General features: G+C 48.2%; 1 protein-coding gene and 2 long non-coding RNA genes across 5 annotated transcripts; 2 read left to right on the top strand and 1 right to left on the bottom strand.

Moving 5' to 3' along the window:
• Positions 1-185: 185 nt before the first annotated feature.
• THNSL2 (threonine synthase like 2) lies at positions 186-8,855 on the top strand. 3 transcript variants are annotated; one of them, XM_023925707.2, is made up of 9 exons: positions 186-420; positions 998-1,222; positions 1,884-2,078; positions 2,326-2,478; positions 3,152-3,382; positions 4,235-4,383; positions 7,025-7,150; positions 8,085-8,224; positions 8,341-8,855. In XM_023925707.2, the coding sequence occupies exons 2-9, from the start codon at positions 1,000-1,002 to the stop codon at positions 8,591-8,593; spliced, it is 1,470 nt and encodes a 489-aa protein (XP_023781475.2). In that variant the 5' UTR covers positions 186-420; positions 998-999; the 3' UTR covers positions 8,594-8,855. The 3 variants fall into 3 exon arrangements, with proteins under 3 accessions (XP_023781475.2, XP_023781476.2, XP_086747489.1); XM_023925708.2 differs by having other exon boundaries at positions 196-420; positions 995-1,222; XM_086891363.1 differs by lacking the exon at positions 186-420 and having other exon boundaries at positions 429-1,222.
• Positions 8,683-16,695, bottom strand: LOC147652886 (uncharacterized). The gene is made up of 4 exons (XR_015287497.1): positions 16,582-16,695; positions 15,900-16,102; positions 9,326-9,378; positions 8,683-9,224 (listed from the first exon to the last, which is right to left on the bottom strand). It is a non-coding gene; the product is annotated as an uncharacterized LOC147652886 (long non-coding RNA).
• An 89-nt stretch (positions 16,696-16,784) lies between these two features.
• On the top strand, positions 16,785-19,539 carry LOC111928422 (uncharacterized). The gene is made up of 2 exons (XR_002864111.2): positions 16,785-17,012; positions 17,105-19,539. It is a non-coding gene; the product is annotated as an uncharacterized LOC111928422 (long non-coding RNA).
• Positions 19,540-20,045: the final 506 nt, after the last annotated feature.

Genomic DNA, 20,045 nt, shown 5'->3' with positions numbered 1-20,045 from the left:
AGCTTCAATCTCAAATTTAAATCTAAACTCAAGGTTTAACCAGGTGTCTCCATGTTTCCCCAGTCAAAGTTCGAATGTCTCCAGGATTATACAAGAGACCACAAGGTCTCCATGGCCTTTGCCTGATCACTTTCAGCTCTCTCTTAATATTTAACCAGATTTCCCCCTAGCTGCAGCTCGCACCTGCTGCTCCTTGTCCCGACTCCTGGCACCAGCAGAGGCAGCTGAGCTCCGTCTCTCCCACATACTCCCATTCCCAGGCTTGCTGCAGGCCCCGGGGACACCGGCGGGTGGCACTGGGGACAAGTTTTCCGTGAGCACCAGTGCAGAGGGTGGCCGGGCTGGAGGCGGTGGCCGCAGCTTGTCTGGCCGGCTCGCCGCGGTGCTGAGGCGCGCTGAGGGGCCAGCGAAGGGCCTGAGGTGGGCACAGCCGAGGGGTTCTCAGGGCGGGGGGGACACAAGGGCTCGGCGGCCGCTCGCTGGGACTCGCGCCGAGCCGGAGGGTTTAGCTCAGCACTTCCTACACTGCGTCAAATCCTGTCCTTAGTTTAACCCCTTTGAACAAAATCAGCTTGCTCTAAAAACACAGCGATTTCTTATTTTTTTGTACTTTTTTATTTTTTTTTAATTTTTTTTACTTAAAGCTCCGGCTTTTGCAAACAGGTCAGAGAGGGACATGACGTGCTTCTGCAGCGACTTGTGCGCCGCCAGGGCTTTTCCTCAGGGGAGAAGCGCCTCCCTGGGCAGGGTGAAGGGAAAGCGGGACAAGGAGGCTCCAGCCTTGGCACAAACCCCAGGCAGCCTTTCCACCTCCTGCAAAATGCCCTGCACCGGCCCTGGCTGCTCCAGCTTCCTGCGGGAGGAGCTGGTTTGTTCCCTGGGGAGCTCTGTTTGCCCACAGGGGAACTTTTGGAGGCAGTTGTTTTGGGATGAGGGCCTGTTCCTGGTGTGGGGGTGCTTTGGGCTGCTGGCAGTGATTGTGGTGCCTCCCCAGCAGCCATGGAGTATGTCAGCACACGGGGAGGCGTGAGGACCGTGGACTTCGAGGGAGCCCTTTTCTCTGGCTATGCACCCGATGGGGGCCTCTTCATGCCCCAGCGCATCCCCTCGCTGGACAGGGACACCCTGCAAAGGTGGAGCAGCCTCTCCTACCCTGAGCTGGTGAAGGAGCTGTGCTCCCTCTTCGTCCCGGCCAAGCTGGTCCCGCGGAACGTGCTCAACGGTGAGCTGAGAGGGGAGCTGCTCACAGGGATGTGCACGAGGATTTGGGGGGTTCGGATGCATCTGCCTGCCTTTCCTCCATCCTCTTCACGGCCCCCAAGAGGAAGGAGCCTGCTGCAGCATTACTTGCCCCTTTCTGTAGCCTGTTCTCTGTCACCTTGCTGGCACTAGTGGAAAAGCTGTCCCCTGTGTATAAATAGGGGTTCTGGTGGCAGCAACAAGCTGATGTTGTGGCTCTGCTCACTGCTGGGGCCCCCTCCAGGGCTTTCTGCTGCTTCACGCTTACCTTGACATCTGTTTTTTAATGTTTCTAACACTTATGAGCTATCTATTCCACCAGAGGGCAGCTGCAATCTCTGTCTCAATGGCACATTAGTATGAAACTCGGGTTTCCTGTATTGTATGTTTAAATACAGTTTTCTGATAGTGTGGCATGTCCCCTGGGATTACTTAGCACAGAGTTATCAAACACCATGAAGCTGGGCTGGTTCATTCCTAATAACCACAAATAACTTGTTGGATATCTATCACTGCACCAGCAACTGAGAGCCTTTGGTTGTGCAGAAAGGTACCCAAGAGCACAAAGAGCACAGATGAAGGGGGCCATGGGTCAGAAAAACACTCCTGTAATTTAACAGGCCATTTAATCATTTTCCCTCTAGACCTGATCGACAGGGCCTTCAGCAGATTCAGACACAAGAATGTCGTGCATCTGTCCAGGCTGAAAGATGGGCTGAACATTTTGGAGCTCTGGCATGGTGTTACGTATGCATTTAAGGACCTGTCCTTGTCCTGCACAGGACAGTTTTTACAGTATTTTTTGGAGAAGAAGCAGAAGCATGTCAATATTCTGGTGGGTAAGTATGACTCCTTGGAGGTAAGGTTCTTGGGCAGGCCTTTACCTTGAGAGCCATCATCCTACTGTCCTCTCCAAAGATGCCCCAGGATGCTATTGCCTCATAATCTCCAGACAGTGCCAAGGTGGCTGCTCTGGCCAAAAATGTCATGGAACATCTCTGCATCTTTTTCTTAAAGTGCACTGATGCAAGTTTGATTGATGCATCAATTTTTTGCTTTTCTTGGTGCTTCCTCACTTTGAAACAGGGACTTCAGGGGACACGGGCAGCTCGGCCATCGAGAGTGTGAGAGGGCAGAAGAACGTGGACATCTTTGTTCTGCTGCCCAAGGGACTCTGCACCCAGATACAGGAACTTCAGATGACCACTGTCATTGAAGACAATGTCCATGTCTTTACTGGTTGGCACTGTTCTTTGTACTGTCCACTTTATGGCCCTGCTGTGTCAAAACCTTGACCCTAAAAGTCTGATGGGTCTGCTCAGTAGGATTTGCAGCTTTAGCAGCTGCAGTCAGCCAGGTCATTGCTATCACCATGCCCAGACATCTGGCTAACAGGAGACAACCTCCCCAGTTCGACAACCAAGCAGTTTAAGGCTTACTTTGCTCCTGGCTGTAGATCAGAGCTGCCTCCATGCAGGTGGTTGGTGTTTGGCTGAACTAAATTCAGCACCGTTTTTTGTCATTCAGGGATTGGGAGCCACCCCTTCCCTCTGTCCCCGTGGCATTGGTATCGCCACTGGGTGCTTGAGATGCTTGAGTTCCCATGGACTCCTCTGCTCAGCCAGGTCTCACCTTAGCATCTCACTAGGAGATGCAGCATTTGCCTTCCTGGCAAGTTTATATTTGGTAGAAACAAGAGCCCAGAGTGCTGTGTCTGCAGAAACCACCTGACATCCACAGGGTGCCACACAGGCCCTGGTTCACACAGCCCCCAGGGCAGATGGGCAACTTGGGACACTCCTGGCCACAGCAAACCCCAGGGCTTGAGACCAACCCTATTTCTGAGCAGAAATACCTCGTGCCTGATGCACTGCTGCTGGCAGATCTAATCTTTCCTTTCTCCTTTTGACAGCTCATGGGAACAGTGATGAAATAGATGAGCCGATCAAGGAACTGTTTGCTGATGTCAATTTTGCTGGAAAATACAACCTGATGAGCTTGAATTCCATCAACTGGTCCAGGATTATGGTGCAGATTGCTCACTACTTCTATGCTTACTTTCAGTGTGTCCCATCCCTGGATACCACCCCGTTGCCAGTGGTGGAAATTGTTGTGCCCACGGGAGGAGGAGGAAATATCACAGGTAAAGGGAGAAAAGATGGGTTAGATAAGAAAGAGAGAATGCTGTGATCTGTGGACCAAAAGCACTTTGCAGATACTGGGTATTGCTATTTATTAAAACACCCACTCTCTGGTAGGATTTCTTCAGAACCACTTATATTTTATTACTCATGTATGGTTATTACTCAATTTAGGTGTCACAGATGATTTGCAAGGTACAGAAAAACCCAAACCACCCTTTGATGATGACTGTAACTATCATGAGGATGGTCACATTAGGAGAGGACAGAATGTGTTTGATGAAGAAAAGAGGGGAAAATGCTGTGGCTCTGATTTCTTAAGTGAGACATTAACAGAGCTGTGGAGTCCTGCCTGGTTTTCTCTGGTGTGCATGGTAATGAATGGTCAGGAGAACCACTCTTAATTGCTTAATCTGGCCTTCTAAATGAGAGTCCTTGATTGTCTCAGTCCCAAAATAGGTGTAGAACTGTCTTCTGAAAGCAATGAAGGATTTTATATATTCACTGCTCTTCCAGGCTGCCCATCAGAGAGGCAAAAGCCCAAAATCTTCATCTCTCCTACTTGCCTGTCAGCTGCCTGAACTCTTGGTCCCTTGCCTATCCACCAGCAAAAGTGGAGATCAGCAAGGGTGTGTGTTCATTGGCAGGTGAAGCATTGCATCCCTGGATTTTATAATCTGTGCTCTACCAAACCACTGAAGTCAGATATCTCAGAGGCCACTAGGGAATATCATTTGTGTCTGCTTCTGAACTAGATGATCAATCAATTTGTACGATGACTTCTTTGCTATATCTCCTTCAAATATTTCTTCATCAAGCACTCATGCTTTTTTTTTTTCACTTTTTTTCCCTAGCTGGCTGTATTGCCCAGAAAATGGGTCTCCCAATTCAACTTATTACTGTGGTGAACAGCAATGACATCATTCATAGGACTGTTCAACATGGAGATTTCTCACTGTCAGAGAGCGTGAAGGCTACGTTAGCATCAGCCATGGATATCCAAGTATGTAGTGAACTGGCCAAAATGCAGCAATAGAAAATATTACTGTTTGTTTTTTTGATCTTGTACTCTGTTCTACCTGTAAAATTCTGCCACTCGATGATGCATTAGGAAGTGTGACTCATATTGACCATTTATGCTACAGACTGCTGGGCTGAGCTAAATCAAACACCTTCTCCCTCACTTTTCAGGGCTTGACTTTCTGATCTTCATTGTTGAGTGCTGGGTTTCCAGGGATTCATTCTGTGCAAGCTTAGTGAGACAGGGACATTTCCACAACATGTGACAGCTAGAGACCTAAAAATGCCATCATGTCTCAAGGGTTTTGTTGATGCTTTTGAAAAGCTTCACAAAGAGCAAGGGGAGAGACCAGGAAGGAGGTAGAGAAGTCCAGAATAAATGCCTCCTTCATGGCTGCCTGCAGCTTGCTCAGAGCAAAACAAGTCCCAGCAGGCGGGGAAAGGCCTTGGAAAAAAAAAAGTCATGGAGGTACAGAAACAAAACACCTGGAAGCACATACCTCCCCTTTCATTCCCACCCTGGGATCCCCAGGGATTGGATCTGCTTCCAAACAAGTTTTCAAAGTGGGAAACCCTTGGTGTTGTACCTCTGTGGCCTTAAGCTACCTGGATTTTCCAAAAGCTGTTCAAGCACACTGGGAGGACCTGAGAGTCTGGAGGGACTGCCTTGCTTCGCAGTCACTAAGTCCCTATGCCACTATCACCAGACTATGCTCTGCAGCTTGGCTTTCCTCCTGAGCCAGGAGCTTGTGGGGCTTCTCAGAGCTCCAAGGGTAATTGGGGTCCTCTCTCAGCCCACCTCCCTTCAGTAGCACTGGTCAGCAAGTGCCAGACTTTGGGATCTTGGGAGCAGAGAGTTAAGTGAGGAGATTTCCTGAGATTCCTGAGGAGCTAGATGAGTGACTCCCTCTGCACATCCCCCTCCACGGCTGCACGGAATGTCATTTTTCAGCTCACATCTGAACCATCCATGAAAATATTTCCATAACTAAGGAGAGCATTTGTTCTGGAGGGGAGTTCAGGGGGTCTCTGTTTGGGACTTGTTTAAAGCAGGTTCAGCCTTGAGGTCAAGTGGGATTGCTCAGGGCTTTGTCCATTTGGGTGCTGGAAACCTTCAAAGATGGAGAGTGCACAGCCTCTTTAGGTTGCTGCTTCTGCAGAATAAGGTAAAGCAGAGAAAACTTTCCTGTTAGATGCTGCCTGAAGAGTTGAAGGTGTAGCAGAAAGTCTGGTGTGGATGAGCCTTGTAAGGAGCAATCTTAGGACAATCCCAGCAGATGCTGTGTCTTTGCAGCCAAGTTCTCTGAGGTCAGAAAGAACCACACAGCTCATATCCACACTCCAAAACTTTGTCCCCAGCATGACCTGCCTCCAAACTGGGCCCTGACATTCTGCTGGAGAGCTCTGATAGGTGGGACAGAAGCAAAAGCCTTACTTAGATGGTAGGGCTGGTACTTGCACCTGGCCCAGACCCTGTTCAACTTACTAATGTCAACATAGTGTTCTGTAGTGGAAACCATAAGGCTGGTGGGAATGGAAGGTGAAGAGGAAATGTGGGAAGAATGTGGCAAGGATGTGGGAACAGCAGAAAGAAGGACAGGGAAAGGGTGTCAGGAGCAGTGTTGGAGGCACCTCCAGGAGCAGGTCATGGAAGTCCAGGCACGCTGACCTGTATCTTCTCAGGACAGCCTAAAACAGAGGACAGCCTAGAGCAAAGGGCAGGCTACACCCAGACTAGACTGAAGATTAGAGGCTGGAGGCTCTGGGAGACGATGGTGGGAAGATGAAGAACAGAACTGGGGCCATAAGACACCCAGATAAGGACACAAAAGGCTGAGTAAGTCCTGATGACTTGACAAGGTAGGACAGGTGACAAAAGGTCACAGGCACTGTCAGCTGCTAAAAGTTATAACGTTTATCCAAACCCAGCACTTGAACCCAGGAGGTGAGATGAGGACTCTGTAAGTTGGTGCCCCTTGTCCTGTCTGTCCCTGCAACATATCTCAGCCAAACCATCTGGATGAATATTTCTTGGTGCTTGTAAATGTGCAGGAATGAGGCAGGGCAGAGAAATTGGTTTGGGACCCTCCTGTATGGTCTTGCACAGAGTTCTACTGCAGTGTTGCAATGCTGATTGCTACACAGCCATGTAGGCCAGTGGGGCCCTATATGTGCCCTGAAATTCATGGAGATTATCAGCCAGCCCTGCAGCGAGCTGGGTGCCTCATTAAGTCACGCAGGAGCTGGATGACTCAGAGCAGCATCTGCAACACTGAGTAAACAGCTGGATATTTCTGGTTCTCCAATATACAGTGTGTTATTAGCCTGGGCTCCTCACGGTGATGGTACAGATGTGGTCATGCTGTTGATTCATCAGTCATCCCTTCATTTTCTGTTTTAATCTGATGGTCACTGTCAGACTGCTCTGACAGGTCAGAGGTTCAAAAGACATTGTGTTCCCAAAGACTTGTCTTGGGAGGTAGGTGAGCAAAGGGAAGACAAAAAGCCCACCCTGGCTTCTACCCTACAGGGGTAGGACCTCAGCCCTAATGACACATCAGAGAATCCACAGGGATGCTTTTCCCCCTCTTTGAATTTCCTCACCTATTGCTTTGTTATCCCAGGAGCCTTACAATGTGGAGAGGATCCTCTGGCTGCTCTCAGGCTCTGACAGCTGCCTGATAAAAACTCTGATGGAACAATTCAACATCTCAAAAAGGCTGAAGCTGCCAGAGGATTTGCACAGAAAGGTCAGTTCCTCACCCACACAACACTGTGCCTGTGTGAGTGTATAAGGAGATTATTGCTACCAGATATTCCCAATTCATTTTCAGAATAAGAAAAATCATAGTGGAGAGTATGCAACCGAAAATTTAAGCGTGAGGCCAGAACAGAAGTTTTATATCAATGTGTGTGCATGGAGATACTAAAAAAACCCTTTTTATTTTTTTTTTGTTTTTGTTTTTTTTGTTTTGTTTTTAGGAATGCTCTTCTTCATGAAACTAACTTTAAAATTGCCTGCAGTTATTTAGGTAGCATATGCAATTGGTCCGTCCCTGGCCATGCACTGAGGCATTGTGCAGTGGATGCTAGCACAAATTGGGTATTTGGGAGTGGGTCTGCTGAGTTTGGTGCAATTCAGCCTTGCTGTTGCAGCAAAGGGGAGCACAAACACAAAGCAGAGAGAGATACAAGAGAAAACCAAAGATTTGAGTTGTGAGACGGCCAGGTGCAAAATCCTGCCTTTTCCTGTCTATTTCTGATGTGCTCTCCTTCACAGAGCAGCCCTTGCCCTGTTTGTGCTGCAGAAGGATAAATACTAAGCAATTTTATTATTAAAAGCAAGAGGAGCTGTTACACTGAGGTGGAATTTACAAGTCCTCAGAAACTCCTCTCAGAGCATGCAAATATCAGTGCAGACACGGGGAGCCGAGTTCTGGCTCCTGCCTACCCACACTGGCAGCACCTGTGGATGGAAGCCCTTTGCCCACACTCCATCCTTGTGTTTTTTTCCAGCAGTGTCTCATCCCCTAGCTGCAGCAGCAACCCCTTTTCCTTCAGTCTCTGGGGGAACCCTTCCTCCAGCCTCCCTGTTTCCACCTGCTTTGCTGAGTGCCTGTGGCACAAACCCAGCTGTGAATATGTTGGATGGTGCCCTGTGCAAACCTCCCTGTTTCCCCACAGCTCTCTGAGACCCTGGGATCATGCTCAGCCTCTGACCAGGACATTGTGGGCGCCATGCGGCGCTGCTGGGAGGAGAACCAGTACCTGCTGTGCCCCCACTCTGCCGTGGCTGCTCACTACCACTACTCACAGCCACACAGGTAGGGAGAGCCATGGTCAGGAGTTAGGGACTGGAGCATCACTATCCCCTTGCTCCTGCAGCATCTCCAGCTCCCAGCTTGCTTACACCATAAGTTTTCTTTTCTTGTCTTTCCAGCATTCCCCGGTGTTGCTTGGCTCCAGCCTCTGCAGCCAAATTTCAGAATGCCGTTCTCCAAGCTGGCCTGGTTCCCCAGATCCCCTCTGAAATCACTGCCCTGATGGCAATGGAGACCAGGTCCACTCCCCTGGAGCGGGGACAGGACTGGGCACAGGTGCTCCGGGGCCGGATTGAAGCTGTGGCACAGCGGTGGGAGGCACAGGCGGGTCAGTCTGCCCCCCAGGGCAGGGGGGGATCACTGGGCAGGTAGTCACACAAACCTGACTACTGGGCACAGCTGGACAATGCCTCCCAGGGCTCATTCTCCACTCCCAGAAAAGCCCTGTCTTATGCTGGGAGTCTCCATGCAATGGTTTATTAGCAAGAATGCATTTTCCTGTTGATTTACATGGACTATCTCATAACATTTTCAGTAAAGAGTGGAATTATATGGACAATTTCATAACATTTTCAGTAAAGAGCACTGCAATTATATCCCCTTTTTCCTAATAAATCATAAAAACTGATTGAAACTATTGAGTAAACCTGTCTGTTCCATTGTTACTGACTGTTACAGAAAGCTGCCTTAGCACTACACACAGCTGCCTGCTTCTCGAGCATTATCCAGTGATTCTGGCTCTGTGCTGGGATGTTCAGCCCAGCAATCCCAATAGCACCCAAGATGCTCATAGGAAACACATGCAAGAGTGGAGCCACTTCACCCATCCCTGTAATTTAAGCAGTGCCAGGGATCGTTCCCAGGCATTGAAACTTGCTCTGTGGTAGTGTTAAATAGCAGATGTTTTCTCAGGACAAGCTTATCTTAAAGAGCTGCTTTCCAGTGCTGTATCTCACAGCTTTTGGTCCTAGTCCTGCTTCAGACTCTTCCCAGGCAACTTCCACTGTAACAAGTAGGAAATGGGAAATTCCCTTTATCTTCTGCCTGAAACTTCAGGTCTTTCAATACCACATTCTCATCATATACATATAAATATATAAATACCTTGTGTGGGAGCTGCCTCCACAAGCCATGCATCTGGCAGGAATCTCTTGTGCCTAAAAAAGGGGGAAGAAAAATAGGAATAATTATACCGGGGGGGAAAAATCCCCCTTTGCCATCAAAAAAAATTCCCCCTTTGACATCAAAGGAAGTCCTGTAATGGGAAGATTAATTTGAAGGTTTAGTGGCATTTAACGGGGTAAAAGTAAATTCTGTGAAGTGATTCAGCTTGGGATGTTGCAGAACATGCGGGAAGAGTGGGAAGCTTGGCCTAGGCTGCAAGCTGCCTTGCTGGCACCCAGGCAGCCTTTTCCTTGGCTCCCTCTGGCACAGTTGGCCCTGTACCACCTCTTTCCACCCCACCGAAACCCTGCAGGAGAGGAGGGACCTGTGCCTCCTCCAGGGTGGGAGCTGAGGCTGCCCCATCCCAATTAACAGGGATGAGGGAAACAGCTTAACTGAGAATGATGTAAAAACCACAGCACTTGGATGTTTTTGATGCTAACAGCTCTACTTGAATAGATTGAGCAGCTGGGAGGTGGGGTCCAGGAATGATGTTTCATGAAGCCATCATTCACCCTTCTTTAGGAGCCAAACCAGCAAAATAACTCTTATTCCAGCTTCATCCTCACAAATCACCCTTCCCCAAAGGATGGCTTTTCACTGGGGGTGGTGCAGCATGTCTCTGGATGTCTCTTCCCAATCCCATTTGACCCCCATGATCAGCTTCCCCTTTCATTGATGCAGATGTTAAGTTCATTGGGCTCCACTAGCCTTAACAGCTGCCTCCCCAAATCTTGTGGTTCTCAGCCAGGGACGGCTGCCCAGTTGCAATTTAGTCCTTAATCATAGCTTAAGACACCCTTTGAGAGGGGAGAGGCCAGATTGCATCCAGTTCTGCACCCAAGTGAGAGGTTGCAAACCTGGCTGGCAAGACCCCAACTCCTCACTGGGGAACACTGTGAAGGATGGGGTGACTGGGGATGGACTTGCAGCCTGCCAAAATCCTGGTGTGTTTTGCAAGCAGAAAGCATGATGAATACATTCCATGCTCCCATCCCTCAAGGAGTAGGATGAGTAAAAGGTCCAGCCTCATTGCAGGGTGAAAAGGAATTTAGTTCTCAACCATCCCTGAGGATTCCCTTACGGGGTGAGGATGCTACGTCTCCCCCTGCCCAAATCAGACTTTTTTTGGGGCAGGACACTATGAAACTCTCTCTGTCATCTCTGGAGCAGAAGAACAGCAGGAAAAGCTTGTTCCATGCCTGGAGCCAAGGCAGAGGGAGCACAGACAGGCTTGGCTTGCAGGGGGCTGTGCTCCCACAGAGGGCAATGCACAGCCACATGTGCCAGCCTGGTGCCTGGGATGTGGGAATAAACCTGGCCCTGTGGGCATGCTGTGTCCCACCGCCTGCTCGGGGACCATGGCATCCGTGGCCACTCTCACACCGGGAGCTCCCACTCTGTCCCCAGAACTGGAGCTTGGGGCTCTGCTCGCTCATCCTTGGGTCTCTGGCTAAGAGGGAGGGTCAGTCTGGTTTGATGGAAAGAAGGAAAACGGAGGGAGGAAAGTCACACAAAAAGTGGTACCTCTTCACCCAACACTGATGGGTGGCTGCAGGCACTGGCAGCTTCATATGTTCCCAGGGTTAATGAAGGGTTTAGCCCTGTACCTTCAGAGCTGATCAGAAACCCAGGACAGGCTTGTCAAATAATTAATCTCATACATCAACTGCTCTTGGTCTTCTCCAGCAAAAATTCCATTCTCAGGTCCCTGACCCCAAGCATGTCTGACAGTAATCCAGATGCCCACAAACTGATGACCATACTCCATGGGGACACTGTATTCCCCCACTGAGGGACATGGCTGGGATATGTTCCCAACCCCTACCTCAAGGAGAAAGTAATGTCTTGGGATGGAGATGCAATGTGTTGAGATAGAGGAATAGGGTCATGGCTCAGCTGGAGTTTCTACTCAGTAACTCACATGTACCAAAGCAACTTGCTGTCCTGAGCCAAACTCACTTGTAGTTGGTGTGTCCAGCAAGGGATTGGAGCACTTGTCCTAGCGTGGTTTGGGATCTGCTGGGCTACATGTGGGGTCTACCCTCTAAGCCACCTGCCTCTGTGCTCCATGGGGACTTCATCCATCAGCAGAGCCATGCTGTGGTTCAACACTCTAGTCATTAATAGTGCCATTAAGAGATTTATTCACTAAAGGGGGACTGGCTGACTGCTGCTCTGGCTGAGATAAAATTGAGAGGAATATAAAATCCCAAAGGAGCTGTGGGTGAGGATGTTCTTCCCCATGAGCAGAGCAGTCCAGCCTTCCCTGTGCTTTGTCACAATGTCCATCCCTATCTTCTAGCTCATGGCCACCTAAGGAATTGATCTTTGGGCAATTACTCCACTGACTGGGCTGTCACGTCCTTCTACTCCATTTATGAGCTGGGAGGAGCCCAGTGTGGTGAATTATAAGCCAATGCTTTAAAACAGTGTTCTGAAGGTTTGGGAGCTGAATTATTATTTATAATGCCCTGGGGGCCCCATGTAATTTATGGACAGGTATGAAGACAAGTAGGCGCTCAAACATGGGGATGAGCCCGGTGTAAATGCTGGGATAGAAAGATAGATAGATGGATGGATGAAGATAAACTTCTTGGCCAAGAGAGCTGGAGGTTGAACAACTGGAGATGGATAAGGCTGCTCTTAGACATCTCTGCTCTCCTAGGGTAATACCAACTATCCCACTACCCTCACTCTGCAAAATGTCATCTCAAACGTGGTGCAAATCATTTGTTTACTCTTATTTTTTTTTGGTTTATCCAAAGAGCAAGGAAAGAAAAGTAAAAAGGAACTGCTTTGTTGTTGCAATTTGCTGCTAGGCATTCCTATGTGTGCTAATGATAAGTATTAATTAAATAGCTTTCTGTTGTCTTTTAAATGCAGTTCTTTCAGGCTGTAATTAAAAACAGACACCCAGCCCTTTCTGTCTGCATAGGAAGAGGCAGGTAGGCCTCTGGAGCTCAGCACTTCTTTCCTTGTAACAGGAGAGAAGTGGAAAATGAGGCAAAACCAGTTTCCATTGAAAACTCACCACCCTGTGCATGTGCTTCACAGGGAAGGCAACCAGCTCAAGGAAATTAAAGGAATGTGACTTCCAAGATCCCAGCCCTGCAATCAAAGTAAGTTTATTTGCCCTTAAGATCTTTCAGCTTCATACATTTTAAAGGCAGAGGAGATCACTATGTTTGATCTCTGGGCTACATAGGCTGAACATCCCTCTGATGCATTCATCATGCCCAGAAGAAACTTGTTGCCTTATGAACATTTTGATCTGAGTAGCTGGAGATAGGATTCCATCCCTCTCACTTTTTTTTTTTTCCTTTCCCCAGTTTTTTTCACTCTTGCTGTGAAAAACCAGGCACTGCTGTAAATCCCCATCCCTGTGCTGCTCCTCTGGTCAGTATTAATCTCCCAACTCAGGGTGGGCTGCTCAGGGAAACTGGAGCTCACACCAGCCCTGCTGCTGTCTCCCTTTCCCAGCTTAAAATAGACTTTTATTTGTAGAAATACAAATAAAATGTCAGATGCTCACATGATGGAAAGCAACTACCAAATAAAATTTCCCATTTGCCCACAACACTGAATGACACTTAAGCCCTTAAAGGCAACTGGGCTTCACTTATCTAAAATGCTGCTGTTAATCAATAAATACATGGAAAAACAATGTCTGTCTGCTGTGCAGCTTATGAAAGCGCTGGGGGAAGATGCAGCTCACTCGGAGGATGCCTTGGTCAGAGATAGCCCATGAGAGAAAAGTTTCTGTGTTCAACAGCTGCATATACTTTTTTTTTTTTTTTGTAAATGGAAACATTTAGTTATACATTTGAGTAATTTACAACCTGAGATGTGTAGAATTTGTGTAATAAATATACAGAGAATGTAAGACACACACATTGCCTGTGAGGGGGTCCTGGATCTTGAGCAGTGCAGCACTTTGGTCACCCAGGGTGATGCTCCTCTGCCTTGGTAACTCCTCACCCAGTTCATAAAACAGACACAGCCCTTTTGGGGTCCTATCAACCCATGACTGGATTTTCTATGGGTTTTTCTGTCTCTCTCAGCCCCTTGGCTGTTTCTGTCTTGTGATTTGGATGCAGCTGGACGGGTATCCACAGGGAGCTGGGAGCACAAGAAGAGGTCTGGGACACTCTGCAGGCTCCTTCCCTGGTGAGGGGAGCATGGGGCTGGGAGCATCTTTGGGGCTGTTGGTGGCAGCAGCAACAGAAGTGGCTCAGGAGGGAATGTTTTTCTCAATTATTTGCATTTTAGAAATGAGGAAAGGGGAGAAATGGGATGGAAAAAGCAGAAAAAAATGAAGAGAAAGTAAGCATTCAGAAATTAAATACTTAATTAAAAAGGAGTTTGAATTTTTTTGAATTGAATCAAAAGACTTTTTTCTTTTTGGCAAACACAGGTTTCTTTTGAGCAGAAGGTAAAAAAAGAGTCTTAAAAAAGGTATTTTAAAGGGAAAATTACTTGCTTTTAGTCTAAATGATTACAATTATATTTCGGTTTTGGGAAAAAGAAGAAAATGTAGAAATTTTGCGAATTCTAAGAACATTTAAAACACCATATCACAAAAAAGAAGGTGTTAGGGGGAAATGAAAAGCAGAACAAGAGGGCTGGAAAAGAGATCAGCCAGCAGCTGCCCTGTGTGGCTCTGTCCTTGCCCTGACACCCCTGAGATCACCTCGAGCACTTTAAGATCACGAGATACTGAGAACAAAGAGTTTGTGTTCTCTTTTTTGCTCTGTAGTTCCCTGCATTTTCAAGCTTCCAAAGCTGGTTCAGCACTTTTAGGGCAGGTTAGAAACCAATTCTTAAAGAAAGCAGAGCAGAAAATCGCATATAATGTGGCTCCAGGAGGGCGATGCTTTCAGAAAAATAACAAAACTAATGATTCCTGAAAAACAAATAAATTAACAAGTGATGAGCACAGGACAGTGATATTTCATGCAATCCCTCACTATTCATCTCATTGCTCTTGCCGTGGGACTCCTCAAGCAGAGCATCACAGGTGTTTGGAAAACTTCTTCTTCATGAAATCAAACAACAGCATGACGCTGCAGTAAAAGAAGCAGGAAGGGGAGAAGGGGCTGTGTCTGAACATGGCTTTATTTTTGTATCTGACATAGGGAATGGAGCAGGACTCACTGTGCTATGTCCTGAACTGACATGGGAAAAGGAAGATGGAATATTTTGGTATTGAAGTTTACAATCAGAGCTTAAGCAAGTTTTGAGGATGGGGTCCTTCTGTCACCGACTTTCTGTGTGACCCTGGGAAGGGTCGAGGTGAGGTGAGGAGCAGGGAGACCCTCCTGCAGCTCCCCCAGCCTGGCCACAGCCATCAGGGTGACTTCCAGGGGTCCCACACTGCCTGGGGACCAGGCTGCTGCCATCTCCTCACCCTGAGCTTGGTGCCCTGCGGCTCCACTTGGTCCCTACCTGCCCAGCAAAGCAGCAGCACCCTGGGAACTCCTCGCTTCCGCTCCTCCGGGATGCTTGTGGGGATTAGCCAAGCTATGCTCCCTAAACCCATCACATGTGTTTCAATGGTTTTAATTGTTGCCTTTAAGATAATTACAGGCTGGAGAGCGAGGACAGGAAGAGCCCTGTGGATTTGCACCGGGGCTTGGGAGCACCGTTGTGTATGGAATGGGATATCTGCCACTTGGAAGTGTTTTTCCTGCTTGGGAGAGTGGTTTGCATGCCACAAGCAGGGAAGGCCACAGATCCCCACTTCCCATGGCTAGAACAACTGGAACAAGGTGCCCCTCTAGCCCCCACTCCACCTGCCCCGGGGAAAGGATCGCCCAGCACCTGGCTCAGCAGTTACTGACCCTTGCTCATTTAAGCTGCAGCTTTTTCGTCCTTCCCACATCTGTTCAGAAGGCAATGAGGACCTGAAGTGAGCAGGATGCTGAAAATCAGGCTCACAGTGGGGCAGAGAGCATCCAGGGCCCACCTTGCTTAGAGATGAGGAGCAGCAACCAGCCCCAGCACTCTCCTTGGCTCTTAGTGGGGTGGGCCATACTTGGGTTTTTTATATTTGGGTTTGTTATATTATGGTTTGTCCTGGCCCCTTGCTGGCTATCCAGCCTTCATCACTGGAGAAAACACTTTCCTGATTTTAAAGGGAGATATCTCTGTCCCTCCCATGGCCTGGAGTAATTCAATATTGAGTGATAGGATTGCAGTCACTGCTTTTCCTCTGTTTGCACCTTTCTCACAATTATTTTGTTGGAGCTCCCTGCTGGAGAGCAGGGCAGGCAGCTCTCAGGAATAACACAATTTCCTGGATGCTGCCTTGCCACAAAAGAGCTGGGGCAACACTAAAGACCCCTCTTGGGGCACAGACCTTCCCCAGGGTTCACCACACAACACAGGATTTCTCCTGAGATCTTCTCCAGGTTGTGTCACCACGAAACCCAGCAGGGGGTTCTTGTCTTTGCATTTACAGTAACCTTTTTATCATTGATGCTTTTTAGAATAAAAACAAGATTTCATTTACCTGCGAGAGTTTGCTCCAGTCCAACCTCCTGGTTGTCGTGTGGATCCAGAGGATGTGTCTGGTTGCTCCCAGACATTGAAACCCGCAGTTACTGGAGGGGTGATGTGGAGCCTGGCCTGGGTGGGATTTATTTTGGCATTCCATCCACAGAAATCCATTTAATAGCACTTCCCTAGAGTGCTGCCCTTCTTCCACCCAGACTTCTAAAATGGAAATAATCACGGCAGAGAAAACATTTGGAGCAACTCAAATATTAAAAGTGAAGGTGAGCCGGCTCCTGGGTGGAGGGGACGGGGATGGGCCCCATCACTGCTGCCAAGGTGAGTTTTGGGGACCTGTTCAGACCTACATCTGCTGGCAGTGGATTAGAAGTCAAACCCACCTGAAATCCAGAACTAAGCATCCTGAGGGGCTCCTCGAGGATGGGATATTCCCCTCCATGAGCTACTGACTTTGCCTCAATAATCCTTCACATCCCATCCTTCTTCTCCCTCTCCCCTTTTCCCTTCCCTTCCCTTGTGATATGACTCATTGGCAGAGGAATAAAATAATCAGCTATTGCTTTATTACTTTTTCCACCCCTGCTTCCCTCACGGGCAACTGTATTTCGGCAAATGTTTTTAATATTTGCTAATAAAAGCAGCTCCAGTAATGACATGCTCCCTCCCCAAGACAAAATTACCGGGACTGGCGTTATCTAACAAACTCGTTTTGGCACAAGCGCGTCTGCGTTGGAGCCATTTCTGCCCATTCACAGGATTATCAGCCATCTCTGCAGCCAGCCCCAGCCCTCCTCTCTCATTCCTAGTTAATTGGTGTGAAATTGGAGCAAGTTCTCAGGTGATAATGTGTTTGCATTTACTGCTTCACTGAACCACCCTAGCCACTCAATCCCAGCTTCATTAAAGCCTCAATCTCAGCATTTGCTCCTGGCTGTGAGCTTCAAACCCTATTTCCTGCGTGGCAGACATACAGCCTAACACATGTCAGGAAGACAGCTTGAGCAGAGCTGCTGGGAACAAGCATAGCTACTGCCCGGGCGCCGCTCCGGGAAAATCACGTTCGCGGTGGGAAAGAGGCTTGGAGTCCCCACGATGGCTTCACGCTGCGTTGGTTGGCTCCCTGCTCTGGAAAAAGGCATATTTTGTACCCTTTAATTATACTTGATTAATGAATTAATTTTAATTTTTTTTTTTTTTCTGCAGCACTTTGAAGATAAAAACCCCTTCGTCTGAATTCCGTGATTAGTATTTAAAGACTCAAGTGAAATATTTGTAGGCAGAAAAACCTAACCGAGGAATGCCTGTGTTCAAGCATTCAATAGAGCCTATTCACAGGATAGATTCCAGGGTTATTATTAGCAATAAGGTTATCTTTGGCATAATCTTTTATGCACAACATGCTATTGGATTCCACCCTCCCTTTTTCGCTCAGGCCCTGGGGCAGAAGGCAGACAAACCAGAGCTGGTTCAAGCCTTGCAAGAGTTTTTCATGCAAGTGGAGCTGAAGCCTGGCAAAGTTTGCCATGGTTATATTTAGGACAAACCATGAGATTTTTCTGGTGCAAGATGCACGCCCCAAAATGCTTCTGCATGGAGTGTGTTGCCCTTGGGGTATCTCCAGCCCTGCCAGCACAGGCTGTAGGGGACCTGCTGCACTCTGGGGACATCTGTGACACCTCGTGGGGGGTGACCCTTCAATCTGAATGGAGAGGGATGGGTTGGGCTGGTCCTATGCCTGCAGGTCATGGGGGCAGCTCTGAGCATCCTCTGGGCAGGTGAGATTTCACAGGTCTGGACACAGCTCTGGGCTTGGACAGGTCTGGACACAGCCTGGGAGAGAAGCCCTGCCAGCCACACCACGGGGTGATTCTCTTTTGAGGAGCTGGAATCAGCTCTCTGCTGGGTTGGATGTGCCCTGGGGGTCCCTCCTGCCCCCAGCCCCAGCCAGGAGGGCTGACACGAGTGGGGCTGCAGGCCCACAGTAGTGGCTTGATCTGGGCATGAAAGGAGAGAGAGCAGCTGTCGCCTCCTGCCTCTCTTAATTTGGCGGTATTAAAGATTTATGGTAGCTCTCATAAAGCTGAATGTAGGAGGTGGGGTTTTGTAGTTGTTGGTGGTGCTTTTTGGTGTTTTGTTGTGTTTTTCTTTAATGGGTGGTGGGTGTGATTTTTCAAACGCGTTCCCTTTGGCACGTCTGTGCCAGCAGCGCCGGTGGGAGCCCCAGGATGCCTCTGCTGGAGCCCAGGAACACCTTCCTTTGAAACTCGCCCTGTGTCTCCCCAAACCCACCTCTGAGCACTGGGGTTAGGAGGAGGCGAGGCCACCTTTGGCTGCAATCCTTTAGCCTCAACAGCTCAGCTGCTGTGCAGGGTCCCCAAGTCACCCCAAAAACAGCCCCAAACATCGATCTGGGCTGCTCCTCCACGGCCAGGCTCCCCAGCCTGGATGCAGGCAGAGCCAAAACACATAGAGGCACATTAAAGGATGGCTGGTGTGGCTTTGAAACAGAGCAGCAATCCCCTGTAGCCTAGTTTTTAGAGAAAGTATTTTGTAGCTGGTTTTTCTCTTTGTGACTAAACATGGTTATTAAGGCCCCAAGTGCATCATTAAGCCTGTTATTAAAAGTAAACATGTTAAGGAGAATGTGCTGTTGTGTAGCAAGCTCATCCAGGGCACTGGACCCTCTGGAAAAGTCATTAACATTTGTATTTAAAGTGAACATAGTTAAGAACATATTGGTCTAATTCAGGGCCTTAGAGCTATTAAAATGACTGCCATTAAAAATAAATATGTTAGGCAGAATATGTTGCATAATTAAAATTATTACAGCATTTACTTTGTTTCTTATGCTGGCCTCTAGTCTAAGAGGTTATTTGTATGTATATAAAATATATACGTGTTTTTTATATTTATACATACACTGTAGTATGTCTAACTATATATATTTGGTTATCTATTGTTTTAAAATGACTCTGTAGGATAAATTTGACTTCCTTGTTGCAGGATGAGACAGAGCCCCAGCAGGACAAAGTCTGGATCAAAACCATGGGGGAAAAATAATAAATAAGTCTTGGCTATATGTAAGGGTTGTGGCCGCAGTCCAGTGGCTGTGGAGTTCACTGGGAATCTTTCCTTGACTTTGCCATGCTGGGTCAGACCTCAGGAATGTGTCTCTTGCTTTGATGGTTTTGCTATTGGTAGGTCAGCTTGGAAAATCAGCAAATCAGCAGCTTTGCTTTCCACAGGCCATTCCCAGGCCGAGCTCCAGCAGGTTCTCATTTCCACCTGGTCCCCTGCAGCTCCCGTGTCCTGGGGAGGTGGCAGGGTGGGACCATCTCCCTGTCACAGGGTTCTTCCCACCTGGGGACCTCGTGTCTTGCTGTGTGGGAAAAGGTGCTCCCAGGAAAGAGTTTCTGCAGCAGTTTTGGACATGAGCAGTGACCTTTGCCTTGCCAGTGCCTGAGACCAGCAGCATCTCCTGCCACAGTCCTGGTGTAACATAGATCCAATCCACATAATCTATAGAAATGTGTTAAAGATCCAGAGAATACTCTGGGTTGGAAAGGACCTTTAAAGGTCTTCTGGCCCAAACTCTCCTGCATCTTCAGCTAGACCAGGGTGCTCAAATCAGTGGCCAACCTGACCTGAATATTTACACGGATGGGACATCCACCACCTCTCTGAGCAGCCTGTGCCAGTGCTACACCACTCTCCTTGTAAAAAAAAAAAACAAAAAAAACAAAACAAAAAAACCCCAAAACTCTTCCTTATATCTGGTCTGAAACTCAAGCAGGGACCATCATGCTAAATGCAGTTACCTCCCAGGGACCTGTATGGGAGCTGAGGCTTTTGTGGTTCTGGGAGGGTTTGTTAAAAAAAATACATCTGAGCACTCACCATACCAGCTGAGGGCTGTTTCCCAGTAATTCCTCTGGGAGTCCAATAACTCCAGCACCCCAGAGGTGGTAGGACCACAGGTCAGGGCGGAAAAAGCTATACTGAGGAATTGCTTGGGATGGGGATGTCCCTCGGACATGCTAGTTGGAGGGTTTCACTGTGTTCATTCATTATAGTGAAGGGCATACGAAGTTAATTAAACCCTGCTGGGTGGCAGTCAGCAGCACCTTCCCCTCCAGCTGGTCTC

This window comes from Cyanistes caeruleus, chromosome 5, assembly GCF_971803275.1.
Source record: "Cyanistes caeruleus chromosome 5, bCyaCae1.hap1.1, whole genome shotgun sequence".
Lineage (NCBI taxonomy): Eukaryota > Metazoa > Chordata > Aves > Passeriformes > Paridae > Cyanistes > Cyanistes caeruleus.
Note: the sequence above shows the minus strand (reverse complement) of the source record. Positions and strands in the feature narration are given on the sequence as shown.

Coding starts and splice junctions, on each gene's coding strand:
- THNSL2 (XM_023925707.2), top strand. CDS start 1,000: ATGGAGTATGTCAGCACACGGGGAGGCGTGAGGACCGTGGACTTCGAG. Junction 1,223..1,883: donor CCCGCGGAACGTGCTCAACG/GTGAGCTGAGAG, acceptor TTTTCCCTCTAG/ACCTGATCGACAGGGCCTTC. Junction 4,384..7,024: donor CATCAGCCATGGATATCCAA/GTATGTAGTGAA, acceptor TTGTTATCCCAG/GAGCCTTACAATGTGGAGAG.